Genomic DNA, 21290 nt, shown 5'->3' on the forward strand with positions numbered 1-21290 from the left:
GGACACACACACATGCAGCCAACGAAATATCAGATGACTTCATCTGTGCAGGGAGGAAGCGCTGGTTTTCTATTCAGACACAACATTGTGTCGCGTGGTGACACACTAAATACAGATTATTTAAAAATGTATTTAATCAGTGCTGCGTTTACCTGGATTGGCATATAAATTGTTAAAAATTATTTTAATAACCCATCTTTACTGGTGAGTGTTGTAACACCAAACCCCACACATCATCCTCAGGACGTTTCTTTTCATTGTGTGTGTGTGTCTGCAGGCGTTTGTGTCTTCTTGTTTATGTGCAGGAGAATGTATGATTGGCTGTGGGTTGAAGATATTTTTATTTGTGTGTGTCCAGAATGTTTTGTTGCATTCCGTCTGTTTGCCGGCATGTGTGTCATTGAAATTTTGACCATTTAATTTCTTTTTTAGTTATTTGGTAAAGAGCAACACTTGGTGAACGATCACTGTCGGAAGAAAGATTTTATTATTGATTAATATTTATAATGTAAAAATGTTCATTGAAATACTAAAAGTGCATTAAAAAGGTGTATGTGCTGGGAACATTACTGCTTCCCCCTAGTCCATATATTTTTGCCGAACACTGTGGTGCATGAATCAAGCGCACCCGTCTATCTCTGTAACCCCACCCCTCCTGTTAACTCCCCCAGTGACGACAGCAGAGTCCTCCCAATGCAGGGGCTCCGTGGATTGGCTCCGGCTGCACCGTGGAGAAAACGTGCGCTCAGCCTGTGTGGTGTGTCACTGACAAACAAACCCAGCAGCGTCCAGAGAGCTGCTGTGAGAGCAGGGCTTTCACAGCCACGTAAATAGAGGGGTTCATAAAAGGGAAGTGCATGCATGCATGGTGGTGTGTGTGCAGGTATTCGTCCGTGGCAGTTTTCTGAGGACTTAACAGTGGACGGATGGAGCTGCTGGCACGCTGAGGCGCTGCGTGGACTGCTGTTTCTGCTGGCCCTGCGTGTTGCTGCTCCAGCTGGGGATGGAATAAATCCTCTCTTGAATAATCAAAGGAATATTGATAACCTCATTTTTCGCTCTCCATGGTACTTGAAGGGTAAGCACAGGTGTCCACGCATTGTGTGTTTTCAGAGCTCACCACCGCGTGGATGCCTGCACGCCTTTGTTTTTCATTCTCTCCATATGTGGGTGCTTTCACTAAGGCATGTTCCTGCTGCAGAATGATGCCTTTGTGTGTGTGTGGCTGTTGAGCAACAACAACATCCTTGGTCTGTGTCTCTTGTATTAGCAGAGAGATGGACGGGATCGGGAACACCATGCAGAAGAAGGCTGCAGAGCTGGAGCGGCTAGCCGAGGTGCTTGTCACCGGAGAACAGCTGAGGTATGTCGGATTGTCCTGGTCCAAGTCCCCGCTTTCCACGGTGCGCTGTGGGCTTGATGGGTGGTTGCTATGTTCTCAAGAGTATCAGCTGTTATATTATTTGGACTTTGAATGAATAAGCACACTATACATGATTGATTATATGTTTGCAAGCTTGGTCCTGCATGTGTCTTTGTGGATCAGGAAGAAGAGCAGGACTGGGCAAGACTCCCTTAACAGAAGTGGGTGTTGTAGTGTTTGACAGTAGGTTAATGATCATGCACTGCAGACAGGCAGTACAGCCAGTGTCAGCCCCACTGCAGCATGCACAGCCAAACAAAGGCATGCACACTGCTGCCCCTGGCCTATGTAACATGCACATTCCTGTGGCATTGTGATCTCTTCTGCCTCACTCTTTTCAGGGCTGAACATTATTGCAGCACTGATACAGTGCCTGTTCAGCTGCACAGATGAACCCACTTACCCCTCTGTCATTATAATGCCCTGCCCATTTAAACTATCAGGGAATTGTACCAATAACCCTGGCTGTGTTGTTGACATGCTGTACCCTTTGACCTACAGTACAGCACTGTGTTCACCGCCCATGCAGTGAATAGAGGCTCAACAGGTATAGTATCTATGTGTGGAATTTCACCCCTATCTGAAATACTGGGTGTGAATATGGAATTACATTTGTCCCGAAGAACCAAGAAACAATGCTAATGTCATTAATAGTTAATTTTTATGTTGTTCTCAGTGTACTGTTAGCTTGTGTGTTTATCATTGTTTGCTGTGTTTATGTGTCATGTCCCTGGCACAGCTGTACAGTGAGGCTGCCAGCTGGCAGTGTGGCTAGTGTCAGTGAATGAAGGGTTGGCCTGTGGGGCTGGCTGTCAGTCCTCTGAGAGGCTGCTGTTCTGGAGGAAAGGACTTGAGGCCGCAACATGCAAGGATCTCTGTGTGTTTGTTTCTTTCTGCCTACTTGATCTGCTGCTATAATCCAGACTGAATGTCACAACAGCTGTTGGATGGATTGCCTTTAAATTTTGTACAGACGCCCACAGTCCCCTCAGTATAAGGCCGTTGATTTTGTTAAAAGCATTTCTTATTGCTACATGAGTTGAGCTTGAACTTTGATTCATAAATCCTTGACATTTAAGTCAGTGAAATTGCTCCTTTAATAACTTTGGCCTCTAAATATTATCAACATATATATATAATATATATCAACAGGTTAGAGTTTGAATTTATTTTGTCTGATGACCCAGTTTTTGGGGGCAATGACCAAACATTGGTCTTAAAGCTTCCAGGTTAGCCTGCAGCTGACTACGTTTACACTATGTTGCACAGGTCCATGAATTTGCTGGGGTCTGTTGGATGACATTTTGTAATTTTTCCTCAAGAAAAGTGACCCAGCAAGCTGAAAGTATTATAAAAGGTTATCCGCATGTCTGTGATGTCTGCAGCAACCATGTGCTAGCAGGTAGAATCTGTCTTTGGTGCGGAGTGAGGCACTATCTTGGTGACGATGGTTGGAGCCTTTAAATTGCTCGTCAGGAAACCTACAGGTGACATTGTGGAGGGTGTGTCGTACAGTTTCACATGGCTGCTTATGACGTTTAGCACATTCTCCCTCACATTTCACTGTGACCACCTGGTTGAGTCCATCCTTAAACTTTGTCTGCAGACCAAACGTGAACTTCACTTTGTGAACAGTCGTATTGAGTTACTAAGTATAAAATTAGATCTGAGGTAGTTGTATAAAAGCGAGGAGCGTACTTCCCCTCACACCTTTGTTTGCTCATTTTATCACGTGTATAGCTCATGGAACATAAGTGACTCGGTTCCCAAAACTGATAACAGGACACAATCTTATCTTGCATTTGTGTTCCATCATGTGGACTGCTGGTGTATCTGAGAGCAGATCTGTTTCAGGCACAAGGCTGAAACGGTGACCGAGAGACGGCTATCATTGCACAGAGGCACATGCAGCTGCTATACTAAGTCTTGTGACTGGTTCATAGCTGTGAATAGAGAGTTTGTTGCTCCCTGGCAGAATGTGACGGAGAGTGAGGCTTCATGAATGTTTTCAGCCTGAGGCTCAGTCTGACAGTCACTCAGAAATGGTCATTGTTTGATTCAGCACAAGTTTAGAAAGGATTTTAGGCCTCGATCAGACCCAAGCTCCCTAAGTCAGGATGTTAGGTCTGAATGGATGCTATCTGTATGTTGTACAGGCCCAAACAGCTGGGCTGAACGAAAACTGTCATTGCTAATCTGATGTGATGCTAGCCAGCTGCACACAGGCTCAGCATGGAGTGGAACTGGCTAACTGCAGGAAGCTTGGCTAATGTGTTGAACAGTTTCACAACTCAGGTTCAGAACGAGGTCACCTTGATGATATGAGTGTAGCATCTATTCCTAGAAGCACGAGGAGTTGCCCTGTCTAACAATTTCATAAACACAGATTTAACCTTGTACATTCAGATCCCTCTGAAAGTAAATCATGTTTTCTTCTACTAGAACACTGGTTGTCTTGGAGACATCTCCAACAAAACAAATCAAAGGTTCTCTCACTTGTTTCCAGGCTCCGGCTCCACGAGGCAAAGGTGATCAAGGATCGGAGGCACCATCTGAGAACGTACCCAAACTGCTTCGTAGCTAAGGAGCTCATTGATTGGTTGATCGAACACAAGGAGGCCTCAGATCGAGACACGGCCATCAAAATCATGCAGAAACTTTTAGACCAGAGCATCATTCATCACGGTAAGGCTGAAGCTCTGTGCATGGGGTTGTCAGCTTTGCCTTGGTTTTGCAATTTCTATAACAGCAGGGCTCTCTCTCTCTCTGTCTCTCTCCTTCTTTTCTGACATTTTCTGGGAACAAGCAGTGGCTCCTAATGGATGATTCTCTGTGTTTGTCAGCCAGTTTGGCTCCAGCGTAGCGTCTCACTACCTGCTTCACATCTGACTAGACACTAGAGACAGAGACAGGCTGCCTTCTTCTCTTTAGTGGATGTTTAAACAGAACTTAATGTTAAACTAAACTGAGCCATAGATTAAGTTAGAGCCTGCATGTCAGTTATGTTAGTAAAATATCAAGAGGCCCACATTTCTTATCAGTGGGAACACATTCAATGAAAACGGTAATCCATGTTTTCTCCTCCTGATGTTGAATTTCTGCTGCTGTTTCCAGTGTGTGATGAGCACCGGGAATTCAAAGACATGAAGTTATTTTACCGCTTCAGAAAGGATGACGGCACATTCCCATTGGATAGTGAAGCCAAGGTCTTCATGAGAGGGCAGAGGATCTATGAAAAGTATGAACACACACACACACAAAAAACAGAAGACACAACAAAAACAGACATACACACTTGTCTGCAGACGGTGCTGGTAAAGCATGCTGGTAGGATACATGGTGAACTGTGTCCTAATCTGCTGTTTAAACTTTTGTATCTTCATGGCCACTTAGCAAGTTACAGAACAAACTGTCCCCTCTCCACGCTCTGCTGATCAGAAACACTACCACCAGTACATTTTACAAAATGTTTTTTCCCTGGAAAAAAGGGTTTGCATTAGATTAGCTAACATTGCAGGGTTGCCAGTTTTAGACCGTGCTGAAAGCCCACAGGATGAGGAAAATCAGAGGGTATTGGAAGAATATTAGCGAGACATGACTCAAAGCTTTCATCCAGAAATGAGCCCTGCATTAGAGGAGGGTTGTTTTTGTTTGTCATCAGCTGTGTACCTGTGATGTAGTTTTATCCATTAATAATGAGACAAATAGTTTCTTCTTCTATGTGAAAAAACCTTCTTTTCTTGCTGGTTTATCTCTACAGTGTTGATTTAGTTACAGGGTTTTTGTGCCTCCCTTGCAACGGTGACACTATGTGCATAAACACAATATATTTAAGTAGACCTACTTTTTTATGTGCGTTAAAACACACACACATGCACACGCATGCACGCACGCACACACACTCACACACACACACACACACACACACACACACACACACACACACACACACACACACACACACACACACACTCGGTTGTTGCATAAGAGAAAGAAATAGTCCAAGAGGAGACATCTGTCGTCTCAACTCTCCAAGCTATGTGTTTATGTAATCACTGTGGTGCAGCCCAGAACACACACACATATATAAAAATACATGCAAACATCTCCCACTCAGGGATGATTGTTGTTCCTGCTTCCTGTTTTGATACAAGTTCAAGTTTACTTACTAAAAACTATGCCAAGCTTAAATGAATGACTACTCGGCGACAGCTTTAGATACAGTCTGTGGCATACTGTTGCAGATCATAACCTTGAATGCAACATTCACATACATTCTTACTGTATTGTATGTTACATAAAGTGTCATTCAGGCATGTTCACATCTACTTTTTCCATTGGAAAAACAAGCAGCCCGCCTCACAGATGCATTGATCTCTAATGATTGTTGAACCAACATAAACAAAGCCCAATAAGAATACTGTTTTGACAGCACTTCCTAAGCCAGAGTCAGAGAGAAGGAGGATCTTTTAAAGCATTGTTCCCTATGTGGACTAGTTATTTGTGCACTGGTTCAGTCATGTTAAACTGTCAAATGAAAACAATGATTACAATTTGTTTACCCTGTTAATCTTTGAATAGCTTCAATTTTGTGTGGCTTAGATGTTAGAGCGGGATGTTGACAGGTTCACAGGGTTAGTGGTTCAATCCACAGCTCCTCCTGTCCACATGTCAAAGTGCAGCTGCTCTGTTTAATCTTGATTTGTTCCGGGCAGATCCAGCCTAGGCACTCATAGATGAATGTCATCCTCCTGGAAATGGAGGGAGAGGTCCTGTATTTTAGCCTCACTGTTGTAGCTGCGCCTTTCTCAAGGACACGTTGGCAGTATCGCTTTGCAAGATTCACATTCATCCTCTCTGTGCATGAAGCTGTAAATCAGTATGTTTGTGTGTGAGTGTCAGACAGACAGATCTGTTTGTCCGCTGTGCAGGACTTTCCAAGGCTTGAAAACAGACAAACAGCAGACTGTTTTCCATTCCCCTGCTGCCTTTTTCTGAGCCTTTGACAGCTTCGTGGAACTGCAATACTTAAAGGGCTATATGTGGTTGCAGCTGCAAGTGTATATACTTTACATTTCTAGTGACCATTTTTTCTGCATTTTATCCCACTTGACCTCAGTTCTGTTTTTTCCTGTCAGATAAAGCAGTACGTTTATTTGTTGTTCTGCGAGGTATCAGTTAGAAGCATTAGGAGACTGTAAATACTGAGATATGAGGAAGTCGTGAATTATTACAGGCTGTTAACAATTAGTCCACTGGACAGGCTGTGTAATGAAAATACAAACAGGAGTGATTTAGCCGTGGAGCTGTATTGAGCTCATTAAGTGGGAAAAGGTGTTTGTATATCTGAGTAGTTATAGGAAAAAGCAACAATTCAACAGGCAAACTGTTCTTATTAGCAGTTATGTATTATGGACTAGGTACATTTCATCAAATTTCTTGTTTGGCCAAAGAGTGCTATCAGCAGAAGTAATCAATAAAACCCAAATCTAGCGTGTTGCTGGGTTTTTAATGTGAAATTTCATTTCCTCAATTAGGCAACATTTGAGGTGGAAATGTGATTTATTCCAGCTCTGCTTAGACTGCAGCTATATTTAGAGAGCACTTAGACTGTGTGTTAAATAATTTAAGGGAAACCATATAAAACCCAACATTCAGCTTTTACCATACCAACCTCTGACCTCACAGTCTCATGTTATCTTTGTCATGTGTATCTTGACTTAGTTATAACAAAAGCCAAACATCTTTTGGTGGTTTGCTTACTGTATAGTGCTCTTTAAAGTTGTCATCTTTGGATTGTTCTTTTTGGTGGGACCTGTGGTGACCTCTGTGTGTTTGTGGCTCTCACACATATCCAAACAGTGCTGCCTGTGTGATGTTGTTGGTCACTTCTGCCCTCATTGTTGCCTGATGTTGTTGTGGGGACATTATTAGTGGAAGGAAGGAATAAGAAGTATTGCCAAACAGGTTCAAACAAACTACAAAAAAAAGAATACCAGTTTTCTGAGCAGCACGTCTTCTTCCTTTCATGTTGGAATGAAGGCAGACAAGATGCCACATTGACTCACTGTCCTACCTCATGGACACCGTTACCAAATGCTGCAGTCTGGATTGGTGCAGTGACTTTCTATGGACAAAAACACAATACATAGATGCCACAGCTGTTTTCATGTGGTTACTTTTTGAAGGTTTTAAAGTCATCATCACCTTTATGTGAGATCAAATATGAGAGCAGGAGAGAACTGCTTTTCATCCAGCCACATCTCAGACAAAACTACTCTGAGTGGATATCCAGGTCAGGGTGGCTGAAGTCATCCTACTTTAAGTAATCATGATCTGTTAAAAACCCATCCTAGGTAATGAATAATGCACTGTATTACACAGGTTGGTATTATTACTCAGGAGTCAGTCCCTTTGAATCTAGCACAACATGATCTGTTGACTTAACATGTTTAAATGGATTAAATGACATTGTGTACCCAGTTAGGTGTCATGGAACATTGAGTCCAGCGCTTTCAACATATCAGCCATTTCAACATGTCAGTAATTTGTGCTAAAGCTCCCAATCCATCATATTTTGACAGCTACACAAGTCATTGGTTGTGTGGTGTGTTAACTGACTGAGCAGCTCTGGGTGTGTGCACCTTGCACTACTTTCTTCTTCTATTCTTCTATTTTTCACTTATTCAGGGTCGATGTTTCAGGAATATACTGTGTGCGTGTTTCACTGAGAGCACAGTTCTTCTCTGGATTTGAAACACCTTTCTCAGCCAATTTAATGAACCAGTGTGAGAGGAGAGTTCAAAGCTTTTTTAGTTTTATTTTGTTCATTCTCCCAGTAAGATTTTGTCTTTGTTGGTTTTGTCTGTGTTAGATCACGTTCTGCATGCATATGGTATTTGCCAGAGGCACAGGATTAGAAGGTTCCCATCCCAGTGGTCCGTTCCTGCCTCTCAAACTGTCATGGCTCTCTGTTCTTATGTTGCCAAAAAGCTCGCACACCTGGATGCCTGGATTTCAGTTTTGGGTTGTTGGTTGTACTTTCAGACATGAAGCCGACATGTTCAGATGCCATCAGATAACTAACACAAAGGCACTTTTGTTAACTTTGGGCAGAACATAACAGTATTTTAAGTGCAGAAATAAGTGTGGTATATTAATCCTTTAAGTCATTCTTCATCACTCTTTCCTCTCAAAATTAATTGATCAGATTCTCTGATCTGATTGCATTGTAGGGAATCTGTCGCCTGTTGGTTAAGTTGATACCGTTTTAAAGATGATTTGTTTTCTATCAGACGGACAGACTGCTCTGGTTCTATCATCCTGTTTGTATTACACTGTGCAGGTTGTAGAGTTTATGACTGTGGGAGTATAATGTGCAGAACAGGAAAGTTTAGTGTCTTGCTGATGTTACAGTACATGTTTTGACATGTGTAGGTGAACCACAGAAAATTCAGTGTATCTTGTGTGTGTCTGTATGCACAGTTTTGTTTTTTTTTCAAGTGTGAACTTGTCAGTGAGTTTGTGATCTGGTGCCATCCACACAACTCTCTCCTTTTTATAACCACCATTTCTTTTGCATGCTTGCAAATCTAATCTATACTTTGCTGTGTAGGAGTAGTCTAATTTTAGTTTTAGGAGTCCAATTCTATCCTCCATTTATGTGGCTGAAGTGCTTATGTGGAGACAGTTACAGTGCTGTGCATTTTGACGGTGCAGATTACAGAGTGGTGAAATGGGAAGAGCTGCTGGTTTGAGAGATTTTCTATGTTGGAATTTCCCTCCGAGCAAAGTTCCCTTTTCTCAGTGACCAACAACTTGAATGGACTGAGTGCTGGGTTGAGTTTATTTTCCATTATCTGAGCATGAACTGTATGTACAACTCTTTTTAGAAAACATAAATTGATCTACTTCTTCTCATTCACCAATTCCTAATCATTAAGTAACACAGCGTTTCTCCTCCATAGGCTGATGAACACAGAGAACAACCTCATACAGACCAGAGGGGAGGAGGGTGTGTCCTTTGAGCGGACGCTGGTGGCCTCAGAGTTTATTGACTGGCTGCTACAGGAAGGCGAGATGCCAACCAGGGAGGAGGCCGAGCAGCTGGGACGGAGACTTCTGGAACATGGCATCATCCAGCATGGTGAGGAGAAGGGAGGGGATGCTCACACTGAAGATCATTAATCTAATCAGAAACAATGAAGTAAATAATTCACATGATTTCATATCATTTTGCTACTACGGTTGCAGCTTCAGCTTCTAACCAAGAAAACACAGTTCCATCAAAGTCTTCAAGCTCTGTCACCTAAAACAAAAAATAGGTTAATATTCTCTCTAACAGGTAACTGGACTCTTTTAAATGGAAACTGTGTTAGTTTCGCTCCTAAAATTCATCACGCCTCATTTCAGGCTGTTTTTAACTGACCCACATTATAGTTCACATTGAACAGGATTGTGTTTCACCACTCACGAGTCTTGGTTTTCTTCATCTTCACTGCTTGACCTGACCTGGCTCACGATGGACTATGTGTAAGAGTGAGCGGTGTTACAGAATGAGCCTGAATGTCACAGGCTTCAAGAGGTCAGCAGGTTATTTTGACTTTATGGCTGGGATGTGGGATGTGAAATAAGAAACAAACCCTTAAGACCTTGAGAGGACATGTAGAAATTTTGGAAAAGTTTGGAGGTCAGAGGTCATTGCGGTAATAAGCCAATTATTCGTACGATAATTGCCTCACAGTTTCATGTTTAATAGGGTCAAATGAGACAGGCCAAGGATCAGATTGACTGTGACAAAGTCAGACTTTATGCAGATGTAAAATCAAGCACAAAGAACCACCAGAACATTTGTTTCATAGTGTTTGTCATCACAATTTGTTATTAGGGAAATGAAACTCAAAGTGTTTGTTGTCATTGTAGAGCTTCTGCTTTGTGCAGCATAATAACATGTATCATCTCCACCTCTTAATATTTTTTAATATTTTTAATATTTTTGACCTGTTCGCACACACAGTTCACATTAAATGTTTAATAATAAGTAGAGTTCTAAATCACCTGCTGTTTGATCATCACATGACATTTTTGATATTTTTAATATTTTTCCTTCTTACAGTGTGGCTGCTGTAACACTGTGAATTTCTCCTGTGGAGGACTAATAAAGGATTATCTTATCTTATCTTACAACTTGATGACATGGAGCTCATGTGTCATGTTTAACACTCAGAAAAGTCACACAATCCTAGTGTGTGAAAGGTCATCATTGTCATTACAAATCTAATTTTATCTGGGGATCTTGATGAATGAAGCAGGTTGCAATGAACATTAAACATGCATAATATATTCTCTAACACGGCTGGTGCTCAGCGATTTTAAGCACTTTAGAGTAAATTACAGGACACTGGTGGCAGGATTTGTCATATAAATGGATTTAAATAGAGAGGAAATGATTTCCGACAGAGAGTAAGGAAAGAATTATGAATGTTGGAGGGATAGTCCATCATGTGATGAAGTTATTTCTGCTCCTGATTCCCTTCCTCTGCCTGAATGCCTCTTACTCAGAATGTCCATCTGCTCTCTCTCTCTCTCTCTCTCTCTAGTAGTAGAGTTAAGCATCTTCAGGGCAGAGGAATGTGATGCCATGATACACACACACACTAACAGTGTGATGACTTCCTGCTGACCTCACAGAGCCTTCTGTCATCCTCCCCGTGGAAATAACTGCTCTAGTGTTTCATAGCTGATATGTGGCTTTCACACTGTGTTTATTGTTACACTCCCTTGTGTACCAGTAATTAAAAACCATTCCGTTTTAGATTGTACCACTAGGTAATGTTTTTACAGCCTCCATGCTCCAATCAGAAACAGATTACAAAGAGTGGATAACCTGCTCCTCTGTGTTTCTGCTCCTCTGTGATGTACAGGAGGTCTGGATGGATCCACATTGTGTTTGTGCAGTGTGTTTACAGACAAGTTACACAGGCAGGCAGCCATAAAGCAGTCCTAAAGGTTACATGCAGTCTGTAATAAGTAGGGGCTGATGTGTATAATTACATTAAACCAGAGCAGGGTTGGTGTATCATTGTGCTGTGTAAAGACGTGTGCATGTGCTTTGCCTTCTGTCATACATAATAAAGGGTGATTGCAGCCTTGCATACACAAAAAGGCAGTTATAGTAACCACAGGTGCACTGTGTGTTGTTACACTGCTCATAAATACAACAGTCACTAAGTCACTAACTTGCATTTTTGTAAAACTTCTCTATGTGGCACTTAAAATCGACTCGATTGTTGCTGTCATATAATAATTAGAACATTAACAATCAGACATTCAGTAACAATCAGACGTCAGAGGCTATCTTTGTTTTGTGACTGACAAGGAAGAAAGACGTGTCCTTGTGTCCCTGTGTAGCGTGACTTAACCCATGATGGTTTGTCCGTGATTTCATGAAGGTTTAGGGATATAATACAGGGATATCTGCCATTAAAGGAGTTGAAAAGTTACTCACTAGTTACTAAAAAACTTGACATGATCCTCCACAATGATGAGAGGGGCTTCCATAGCAACATGTATTTTATACATCATACATCATACAACATCCAGCATCAGTGTGTTGTTTAGAAATAACAGACCACAGAATGTAGTATTCAAGTATTCAACATGCCTGTGCATTAAATGAAGAGATGATTACAGTTACAGCCCTAAACACAAGAAGACACAAGTAGCTGAGCAGGTTTCTGAAGTACAGTATGTTTCTGGATGTTTGTATGAGTCTCACTTTAACAATCTGATTAATAATTGTGCCATTAACCTGTCTTATCAGCTCGCCTAAGGTTAATGCTCTTTGTGTTTGTACAGCTTGTGTGACGAAAAGTGAACACACAGTTCACTGCATTGTTGCAACATTTCATTTCTTCATTTTTTTCATTCTCTCTCTACATAACACAACGTTTTTTGTCTTCATGCCTGTTTTCTCTCTTATTAGTCACCAACAAGCATCATTTTGTCGACGGGCCGCTCCTCTATCAGTTCAGGATGAACTTCCGGCGTAGGCGGCGGTTGCTCGAACTCCTCCATGAGCGTGGCCGCAGCATCCCTGAAAGCCATGACAGTCCCTTCTGTCTGCGCAAACAGAACTCAGATGGAGGCAACACCAGCTTCCTGTCAGGTACACTACACAGTGCCCGAATCATCAAACATGTTTATAGCAGTTTGGTCTTCTGTATATTTCCTGTAGAAAGCCTCCATTGTGCTAAAAGGTTCACTCAAGTCTAGTTATAAAGTTTAAACATTGCCCTTTGGTGAGAAAAAAACTGTGACATATATAAACCTTATCTTCTGTTGACACACACACAGTGACTGGTGTCCTTGGTGGTGTCTGCCATATAAAGATAACACAGCCAACCCTGTTTCTGTTGCCAGGCAGAAGCAAGTCACAAAAAGTGCTGACTCCACTACTTTCATCTCTGAAAAATATGGATGTCATTTCAAATCTAAAAAACATTAATGAAGGCTAAATTAATATACTTCACTTTTTTATTTTCTATATACTGATTCTTTCTCACCTCGCTCTCTTTTTTCTAACATCTCAGTTTGTGCTTGTGTCTCAGTGAGTCCCACCAAAGAGATAAAGGTGGTGGTCGGTGTTCGGCGGAGCAGCATGAGCAGCAGCTGTGGCAGCAGCGGTTATTACAGCAGCAGTCCGACGCTCAGCAGCAGTCCACCTGTCCTCTGCAATCCTAAATCTGGTAGGAAAACACGGGTACAGAGTTGGCTTCGGGTGTGTTTTAATAATAGACAACCAGTCAGCTTTTATGTGGACTTACTTAATAAAAATAGTGAAGAGAAAGTGATTATCACCTTCATCATGTGGGAACGGATGGCTTTAAAGTCTGACTGCAGATATAAATGACGAGTGGCGCATTTCTGATTTGATCTGTGTGTGTGCCTGTTGTGTGTGTTCTATTTATGTGTCGTTATTAGTGTGAGAGCTGCTTTGATGTGTTAATCCAAGCGGAGTCCTTGACAGGAGTCCCTTTGTACAAGCAGAACCCCTTCAATATTAGCACTTACACATGGTACTACACAGACAGGAAAAGGAAGACAGACACACACACATATAGTGAGGGTAATTCCCCTCTGTTTCACATTAACTTCAGAAATTATGCGTGTCACATAATAAGGAAGATATGAAGTCCAAAAACATCAGCAGCAGATGAGTTGCCCAGATGAAAAAAAGATGCTGGCCTCTGATACCGGCTGATGGGCACTATTAGAGAAGTTTCCTCCATACATCTGATTAGATCAGGATTCCCTCAGAGAGGTCATGAAAATGTGCAGATGGAGAGATTAGAAGGTCTTCACTTCCTCTTTATCAGATTAGGTGAAGTGCTGCATATACTATTGGTGAATCGTTGAGCTTATTGCCCAATGAACACAGGCCTCACATGTCATTTGGAACATGGATTTGATTAAGAATTTTCTGCAGCATATAGTGTTTTCTTAATTATATTTATTAAGATATTCTGTATGGGAATGTATGAATATTTAGTTATATAATCAGTGCAAAATATTTGTTTTAGTTTATACAGCTCATAAAACACTGGTAGGGCTGTATATGTTCTATAATTTGTGGGGAAATCCTAAAGGATCTAACATGAATTATGTTGAAGTGAGTAATGTTTAGGGGAAGTTGGAGGAAGGGAAGGAACTCTATACTGTTTCAGGAGCAGTGTGCCTCAAGGCTCTGTCAGCATGTGACCAACTATCATAAACACACACACACACACACACACACACAGAATTTAGTTTTACATCAACATGTAACAGTAATGTGTTGGTGTGTTTTTTTTCTCATCAGTTTTGAAAAGACAAGTCACTCCAGAGGAGCTGCAGACACCAGGAGGACCCTTTATAAAGAAGACATTCACTGTAGGACACACACACACACACGGAAGTGTCCCTGCAGTCATGTGCACATGCTGGCTGCAGACATGTGCTACATTTTTCTGTGTGATAACAGTCCTGACATGTTCCCATTGTTCCTCAGATTGTAGGAGATGCTGTGGGTTGGGGCTTTGTTGTGCGAGGCAGCAAACCCTGTCACATCCAGGCCGTGGACCCCGGTGGACCTGCAGCTGCTGCTGGCATGAAGGTGAGACCAAGATGTATAAGACTATGATGATACTGACTACGGTCTTAGGAACACTGTGGTGGTTTCATAGATCCAGTAAAGCACAGATCAGAGGCAGGGTTAAAATGAAGAGTGCTGAAGGCTCAGGATGAGAGCAAAGAAGAAGCTGTTAAAGCAGCTTGTGGGAGGGAATGAAAGGAGGGAAACGGTTTAGTGGTGGCTCTGCTGCTGCAGCTGGCATAAGGGTATGTCAACAGAGTGGCAGTGAGGAATCCTGGGAATGCAGACTTTAACCACAATGTGTAAACGGGGGAGAAAGTATGAACAGTTAGGACTTAATCTGAACAGCTGGAGGAATAAGCATCAGAGAGAAGACACATGAGAAGATGAGGAAGGAGGCAGACATAGAGGAGCTTAAATATTTTTTACTGAAAGAGGAAGCAGTCAGTGGAAATAATCCTACATCTGCTTTGGTTGCTGTTTATCACCATGGAGATGCATAACATAGCTCAAGTCAGTTATAAAGATGTCCACACTCGTAAAGCGTACGTGTGTTTTATGAATATGTGATTAGCTCTGTGGGCCTCATTGTGAAGTAAAGATGTCATCTTTACTCTAGATATGTTCTTTTTTATTTTCTGTGCTTTATATCATTACATTTATGAGCCAAAAACACTAAAGCACAATCAGAATAGTATTACTATTGTTGTTCTGACATCGTAGTAGGTTAAATTTCCAGTGTGCAGCCTCATCAGTTCATGTGATGTGAAGCGTTTATTGCACTCCCTGCATTTCCTAGAAGGTTACGGTACTCCCGCCCCATCTCATCCTTAATAGCTTTATTGATTTGTAATAAGACAGAAACACAATCCAAGCGAGGGATTGTGGTGCTGTGAGGTGGCATGCAAAATGCCAGATGAGAAATGCAACTACTAAAAAATTCACATGCTCTTAAACACTGCATCTCTGCCTGTCTGCATCTTATTCCATCACACACATCAGCTGAGTATAATGGATCTGAGTGCTTACATAACTGTCCAATACATCACTCTTAGAGCCACTTCTAATGTACTTTGCAGGTAGAGTGGGGTGTCTGTTTATCTTACTTTGTGCCCATTTGTGCAACCTTTGATTTACTGGATCCTTCCACACCACTGTGTGTGTGCAGAACAATGTGTAGCATTTGTCATTTATCCCGAAAATGGTTGAATATTTAAATTTCCAAATATTAATAAAACATCTTGGATTAAGCTAAAGATGCAAGCAGACAGGACTGGTTCAAAGGGTGAAAAAGTGTCTTATAGGTTGTTTATTAAAGGAATAGTTTGACTTTTTGGGGGAAAAGGCTCTTGTTTACTCGCTTAGACTCTCCTGGAGTCTTGATTTTGCCATGAGGTTGCCAGGCAACCAGTACACTCCTGCTAGTGCCTGCTCCTGTCCAAGCAACAATCCATATAAAACCACAACTCCTTTCATTATATTTACAAATTAAACAATAAGGTTGAGCTGAGGCTGCAGTCAGAGTGATTATGACTCCAGATTAATAATAATTGCTGATCATCATTTGGATTTGTGTGTTTCATTTCATCTGTGTTCACATCGATGCAGTCAGAATATAAACTGTAGCACGCTGGTTAGAATCATCTATTATTTGGTGGTCATGAAGTTCAGTTCTGTTATTGCAATTATGTATTATACTTAACCGTGCTTGTATACAGTCTGCATATACTGTTTAGTATAGTTTCTTTGGCTCTTCCATGCCTCAGTGGGTCTCAGGTCATCCATCACCTGAGTAGCTTCTCTAAAGAAATGCTAACCTCTACATTGCTCACAGCTGCAAGCTGAACGTCTCAGTGTGGCCTCTTTACATGTGTTATTTATTCTGTCTCTGTTCACCTCCCCTTTATGTTTCTGTTCTGTTCTTTTCCTTTCTCTGTGTGAGAGTGATTTTAACCCTCTCAGTGCAATTCAGCCATTCAGTTCAGTTGGGCCCTCAGCCAAGAACAACATCCCCACAGCCTGAAAGAAGAGAGGCATCAGTGGGAGAGAAAGAGGGGGAGGTGTGGTTTAGAAGGAAAGGTGCAAAGAAAGGGACGAGAAATGCTGTGTGAAAGGAGTACATGAAGGAAGGTACTCAAGTAGTGTGACGGAGGCCACAGAGCTTTGAGTATACAGCCTGAAATGAATCTGCAACACAGGATTAACCAGTCTGGCCCTTCTCCTCCTTTCATCTATCACTCTTAATCTCTCCCCTTATTTTCTCTGCCTGTTTTCAGTAGGAGAGCTGGAAAAACATTTAGTGGCAATTACTGTAAAAATAACCCCAAATTGTCGCCTCTATCTGCATGTATCCAGTAAACACTGGTTTGTAAAGAATGGGCTCCCTGTGTTTAAGGCCCATAAACATCTGCAAAAGATTTTCCTCCATCATCACTGAGCTGTCTACATATGCACCGTGGTGATTTATGGGTAGTATAAATATCTGAATAATGAGGTGCTTTTGTTCTTACTGACGTGTATTATAACCAGGAGCTTTTGGAAGACTTTTAGCAGCCTGTGTGTGTATGCTCACTTGTAATAGCTTGCAAAAAAAAAACACAGCAGCTGCATCATGTGTCAAGAACAGCAACTAGAAGGCAGCTCGGACCAGAGGTACTATTTTTATCTGCAGTTGCAGTGTTGGAGTGCTGGTTAAATAAGGGAGGCAGGGTTCAAGCAAGATGGGGCAAAGATCAGACCATGACTGACATGTACCTGCAGTTATATTGCCTCAATTATAGCTTTATGTCAGGTAGCACTGTTTACTGTTGAAGCTCACTGACACTTTCTGTGCTGTAGCTTTGGCACAAGGCTGTTTATAGGATCCTGGATGTAGTGTGCAGTGTCTTCATCTTCATTTCATACCTGTATGACTGTCATTAAAGTTGAGAGCTCTCTCTGTCCATCTTTCTCCAGGTCTGTCAGTTCGTGGTGTCGGTGAATGGACTGAACGTCCTCTGTCATGACTACCGGACTGTCAGTAACCTGATCCTGAATGGACCCAGGACAATCGTCATGGAAGTGATGGAGGAGGTATAAAGTTTGTAGACAGTTCCTGGAGTTAAACTCATTGAAGGGTAGTGCAGTAATAACCTGGTAAAACAGGAACCACGCTGACAGAGAAACATGACTCACTCTCTCCCGTTTCCAACATTGTTTTAAGGTGGACGACTGAGAGGCAAAAGAGGCGCTTAGAGTCAAGTACACCATTCAACCCTGATTTGATGGATTTGTTTGGATTTCATTTTGGATTTAAAGGCACACGCACAGAAGTGGGAACGCACAAGAGCCACAGCTTCTACAGACTACAGACGTTTGTCGCTAAGTGAGCACTTAAAGGATGTAAAGATACAACCTGAAACTGTGAGAAATAAGGAAGAATATTTTTACAGACATGACCTCTCCCCCAGTTACCTTCCAATTATTGACTGAAGTTCCTGGCGGCTCATCGCTGCCCCCTGCTGATGGGGATGTGAAAACACTTAGGGAGACTTTTTATACTGCAAGTAGCTACAGTCTTTGGTTTTCAGGGTTAGGGTTAGGTTTCATTGCTTATTGCCCTTACTTAGGGACCCAGTGTGTAAAAAGATAGAACTTGCTGCATGAAAATGTAAAAGTAGATTGATGCCCAGGTAGATTCATGCTTAGTTGCAGGGAGCTGAGATGAAACAGCAGTGATGAACCGCGGGCACAATGTACAGTTTATAGAAATGTTAAAAGATAGACTTGACACACAAAGTGAAGACGTCCTTCTTTAGAAAAATGGATGTAGTTCCCTTAAACCAAAAACTTGCTTTCAGTTTCTGTGTTTTCAAAGCGTTCACCTGAAATGCAGTCAGACTCATCTCAGAGTCAATTGTTTAAAAGAATAATAACCAGAAAAGCAGCCGATATGTTTCATGCCAGTGACGTTAATGACCTTAATGTAGGGTTAGCAAATAGCAGACCAATACTGCTTCTATAAATATTCACCGTTAGAATATCAAAGAATAGATTGACTTTATGAGCACTTGAACAATGAATTATTTTTAATTAACAGAAGCACTTGAGTGATAAAAGCTTTTCTTTTTGATAATGATATAATATAGAGTATGTAGATGTACAGGGCGCTCCAGCTGTAAACAGTGCTACCTGACATACAGAGGAGTGAGAGCAGCCGCAGGCATATGCACAGAAATACATATACTATATATAATATATATATAACATGTGAACTACAATTTGACATCCCTAATTTAAATCTAATCAAGTGATTATTCTTCATATTTCTTTGTCCTTCATAGAAGGTTAATACACATCTGATCTGAGGTAAGGAAAGACAACTTTATTTGCATGTCTCACTTTAGAGATTAAAAAAAGAGAGACATGACAGTAATATTTAGACAGATCAAATAATGTTTTCATTATTTGTTGAAACTATAATGTGATTTTAGTTACTGTTATGGCAGTGTGTAGCTTCAGAAGTGTAATACGTTTAACACAGATGTGATTTTTTTTTCTTAAGATCACTCTTTAGTGTGTGTTAGAAGTCAGTATTGGCTTGAAAAACTAACACATCTATATCACATTCTTATATATAAAATAATACTGGTCTCCCAGTATCAATATAAAGCTGTGTTAAAATAATGTGTCCAACTTGTGTCTTGTGATGGACAGATGTGGACAAACATGCTGTGACAAGCACAAAAACAGAAAATCCAGTGTGTCTGTCTGATTGGCTTGATAGAACCAGCAGTAAACAGGAAGTGTTTTAGGTGTTTTGGAGTTCAGTTGGAATGGTCCTTTAAGGACGGCCTCTCTTAAATAAACAGGTTTAAATCAGAATCAGAAATAACCATGTGTTTGTAGACTGTCATCGTGTGCTTAGACAAACTAGCATGAATAAAAAAGCCGAGCATGGATAAGTGATTCTCATGTTGCTCCTACAGTGTGTGACGTGTTGTTTTAGATGAAGTTACGCTGCCTGTTCCTCTCAATGCAGTAACTGAACTTTTTCTACTTCAGACGAACATTCAGGAAGTGTCACATTATTGCCAAACTGTAGAATTAACCTGCCACAGTAAACTGCCTCCAAATGTGTCCTGTGAGTGTGCTGTTCAGTGGACATTTCTTTGGTTTTACTCAGTGTGCTTAGACGTCGTAGGCGTTGAACTGCATGCACGTGTGCTTATGTAGTTTTACCTTCTAAATCGAAGCACTCCGTCAGCCTGCTGACTTGTAGAACTGAGTTTTCAAACTAAACTTCCTCGTTGTATATAAAATATCAAAAAGCTGTCTGCTTAGACATCCTCTGCCAAGTTGCTGAGTCTGCTCGTGTTACATGGATGATGCCATACAATATGCTGTTATACAGTAAACATGCATACTGTTTACATACTTATATGGTAAAACAACCTGAGCCGCATATAGAAGATATGATAATCTCGAGTTTCCTTCCTGTGCTCATCATGAGTCAAATCTTTGTCATTTTCTTTAATTAAGATCCCGTCTGTGCAGTTTTCAGCTCAGTGTTTGTTCTTTTCACTGTCTGGTTGAAGGCTTGTGATAGAGGACAGTTTGGAAAGTGAAGCATGTTTGTCTGATGGCAGTTTGTAAAGTTAAGGAAACAGGTTTGATGAATGAAAGTTTTTGCCTTAAGACTTCACTGTATTTTGCTGCTAATTATTCACAGTTGTTGGTCAGCTGATGCCTCATCCTGCTCATGTTTCTCTGCATTTTTAACGTTGTTCCAGGTGATCAGGCTTCAGTTTAAATGACAATCATCCTTTAATAAATATATTTATATATATACATTTAACCCAGCGGTGGTTTAAGCAGTGATATTCTGACAGAATGTATTTCACCACCATCCTCAACATTGTGCGGTTCAGTAATTAAACGACTCAAAGGGATTCTTTGGCTTTGTGTTCACCTCCAGAGTGAGGGCTCCAACATTTTCAGGCAGGTACAGCTACGTGTTTATTTTTCTCCGTTATCCGAGATTGAATGTTGGGTTTTTCAAGACAATATAAGCTCACAGTCTGTATTTGACGAAGCAGCTCATTACATTGTTCTAATGTATTAATGATTAAGTGTTTAATAAATTGATTCCACTCTGTGCTCGTGGTTTCATCTTCAGGACTGTCAGACAGCGTTACACCTTCCTTCAGTAAAAGTCACAAACAAACAGCACATCACATGCATATATGTAGACAAAACAACTTACGACAGCTAATTTCAACAACACAACTACACTCAACAAAAATATAAACGCAACACTTTTGTTTTTGCTCCCATGTTTCATGAGATGGACTTGAAGATCTAAACTTCATTCCAGATACACAATATTACCATTCCTCTCAAACATTGTTCACAAATCTGTCTAAATGTGTGATAGTGAGCACTTCTGCTTTGCTGAGATAATCCATCCCACCTCACAGGTGTGCCACATCAAGATGCTGATCTGACATCATGATTAGTGCACAGGTGTACCTTAAACTGCCCACAATAAAAGGCCACCCTGAAATGTGCATTTTGTTTCTGCTTTATTGGCGGTCTGGGGACTCAGAACCAGTCAGTATCTGGTGTGACCACCATTTGCCTCATGCAGTGCAACACATCTTCTTTGCATAGAGTTTATCAGATTGTCTATTGTGGCCTGTGGAATGTTGGTCCACTCCTCTTCAATGGCTGTGCGAAGTTGCTGGATATTAGTGG

At 41.2% G+C, this 21290-nt stretch overlaps 1 protein-coding gene and 1 long non-coding RNA gene across 3 annotated transcripts; one reads left to right on the forward strand and one right to left on the reverse strand.

The window, feature by feature from the left end:
- The first annotated feature begins 728 nt into the window (after nucleotides 1-728).
- Nucleotides 729-20693, forward strand: deptor (DEP domain containing MTOR-interacting protein). 2 transcript variants are annotated; one of them, XM_028426408.1, is made up of 11 exons: nucleotides 729-1078; nucleotides 1271-1363; nucleotides 3930-4108; nucleotides 4538-4661; nucleotides 9391-9569; nucleotides 12408-12590; nucleotides 13033-13170; nucleotides 14283-14353; nucleotides 14472-14576; nucleotides 17511-17627; nucleotides 17758-20693. In XM_028426408.1, the coding sequence occupies exons 1-11, from the start codon at nucleotides 1065-1067 to the stop codon at nucleotides 17767-17769; spliced, it is 1215 nt and encodes a 404-aa protein (XP_028282209.1). In that variant the 5' UTR covers nucleotides 729-1064; the 3' UTR covers nucleotides 17770-20693. The 2 variants fall into 2 exon arrangements, with proteins under 2 accessions (XP_028282209.1, XP_028282210.1); XM_028426409.1 differs by having other exon boundaries at nucleotides 1274-1363.
- LOC114449063 (uncharacterized) lies at nucleotides 7192-7716 on the reverse strand. Its single transcript, XR_003671943.1, has 3 exons — nucleotides 7631-7716; nucleotides 7420-7550; nucleotides 7192-7330 (listed from the first exon to the last, which is right to left on the reverse strand). It is a non-coding gene; the product is annotated as an uncharacterized LOC114449063 (long non-coding RNA).
- Nucleotides 20694-21290: the final 597 nt, after the last annotated feature.

The sequence above is a fragment of the Parambassis ranga genome, chromosome 16 (genome assembly GCF_900634625.1).
Source record: "Parambassis ranga chromosome 16, fParRan2.1, whole genome shotgun sequence".
Taxonomy (NCBI): Eukaryota; Metazoa; Chordata; class Actinopteri; family Ambassidae; genus Parambassis; species Parambassis ranga.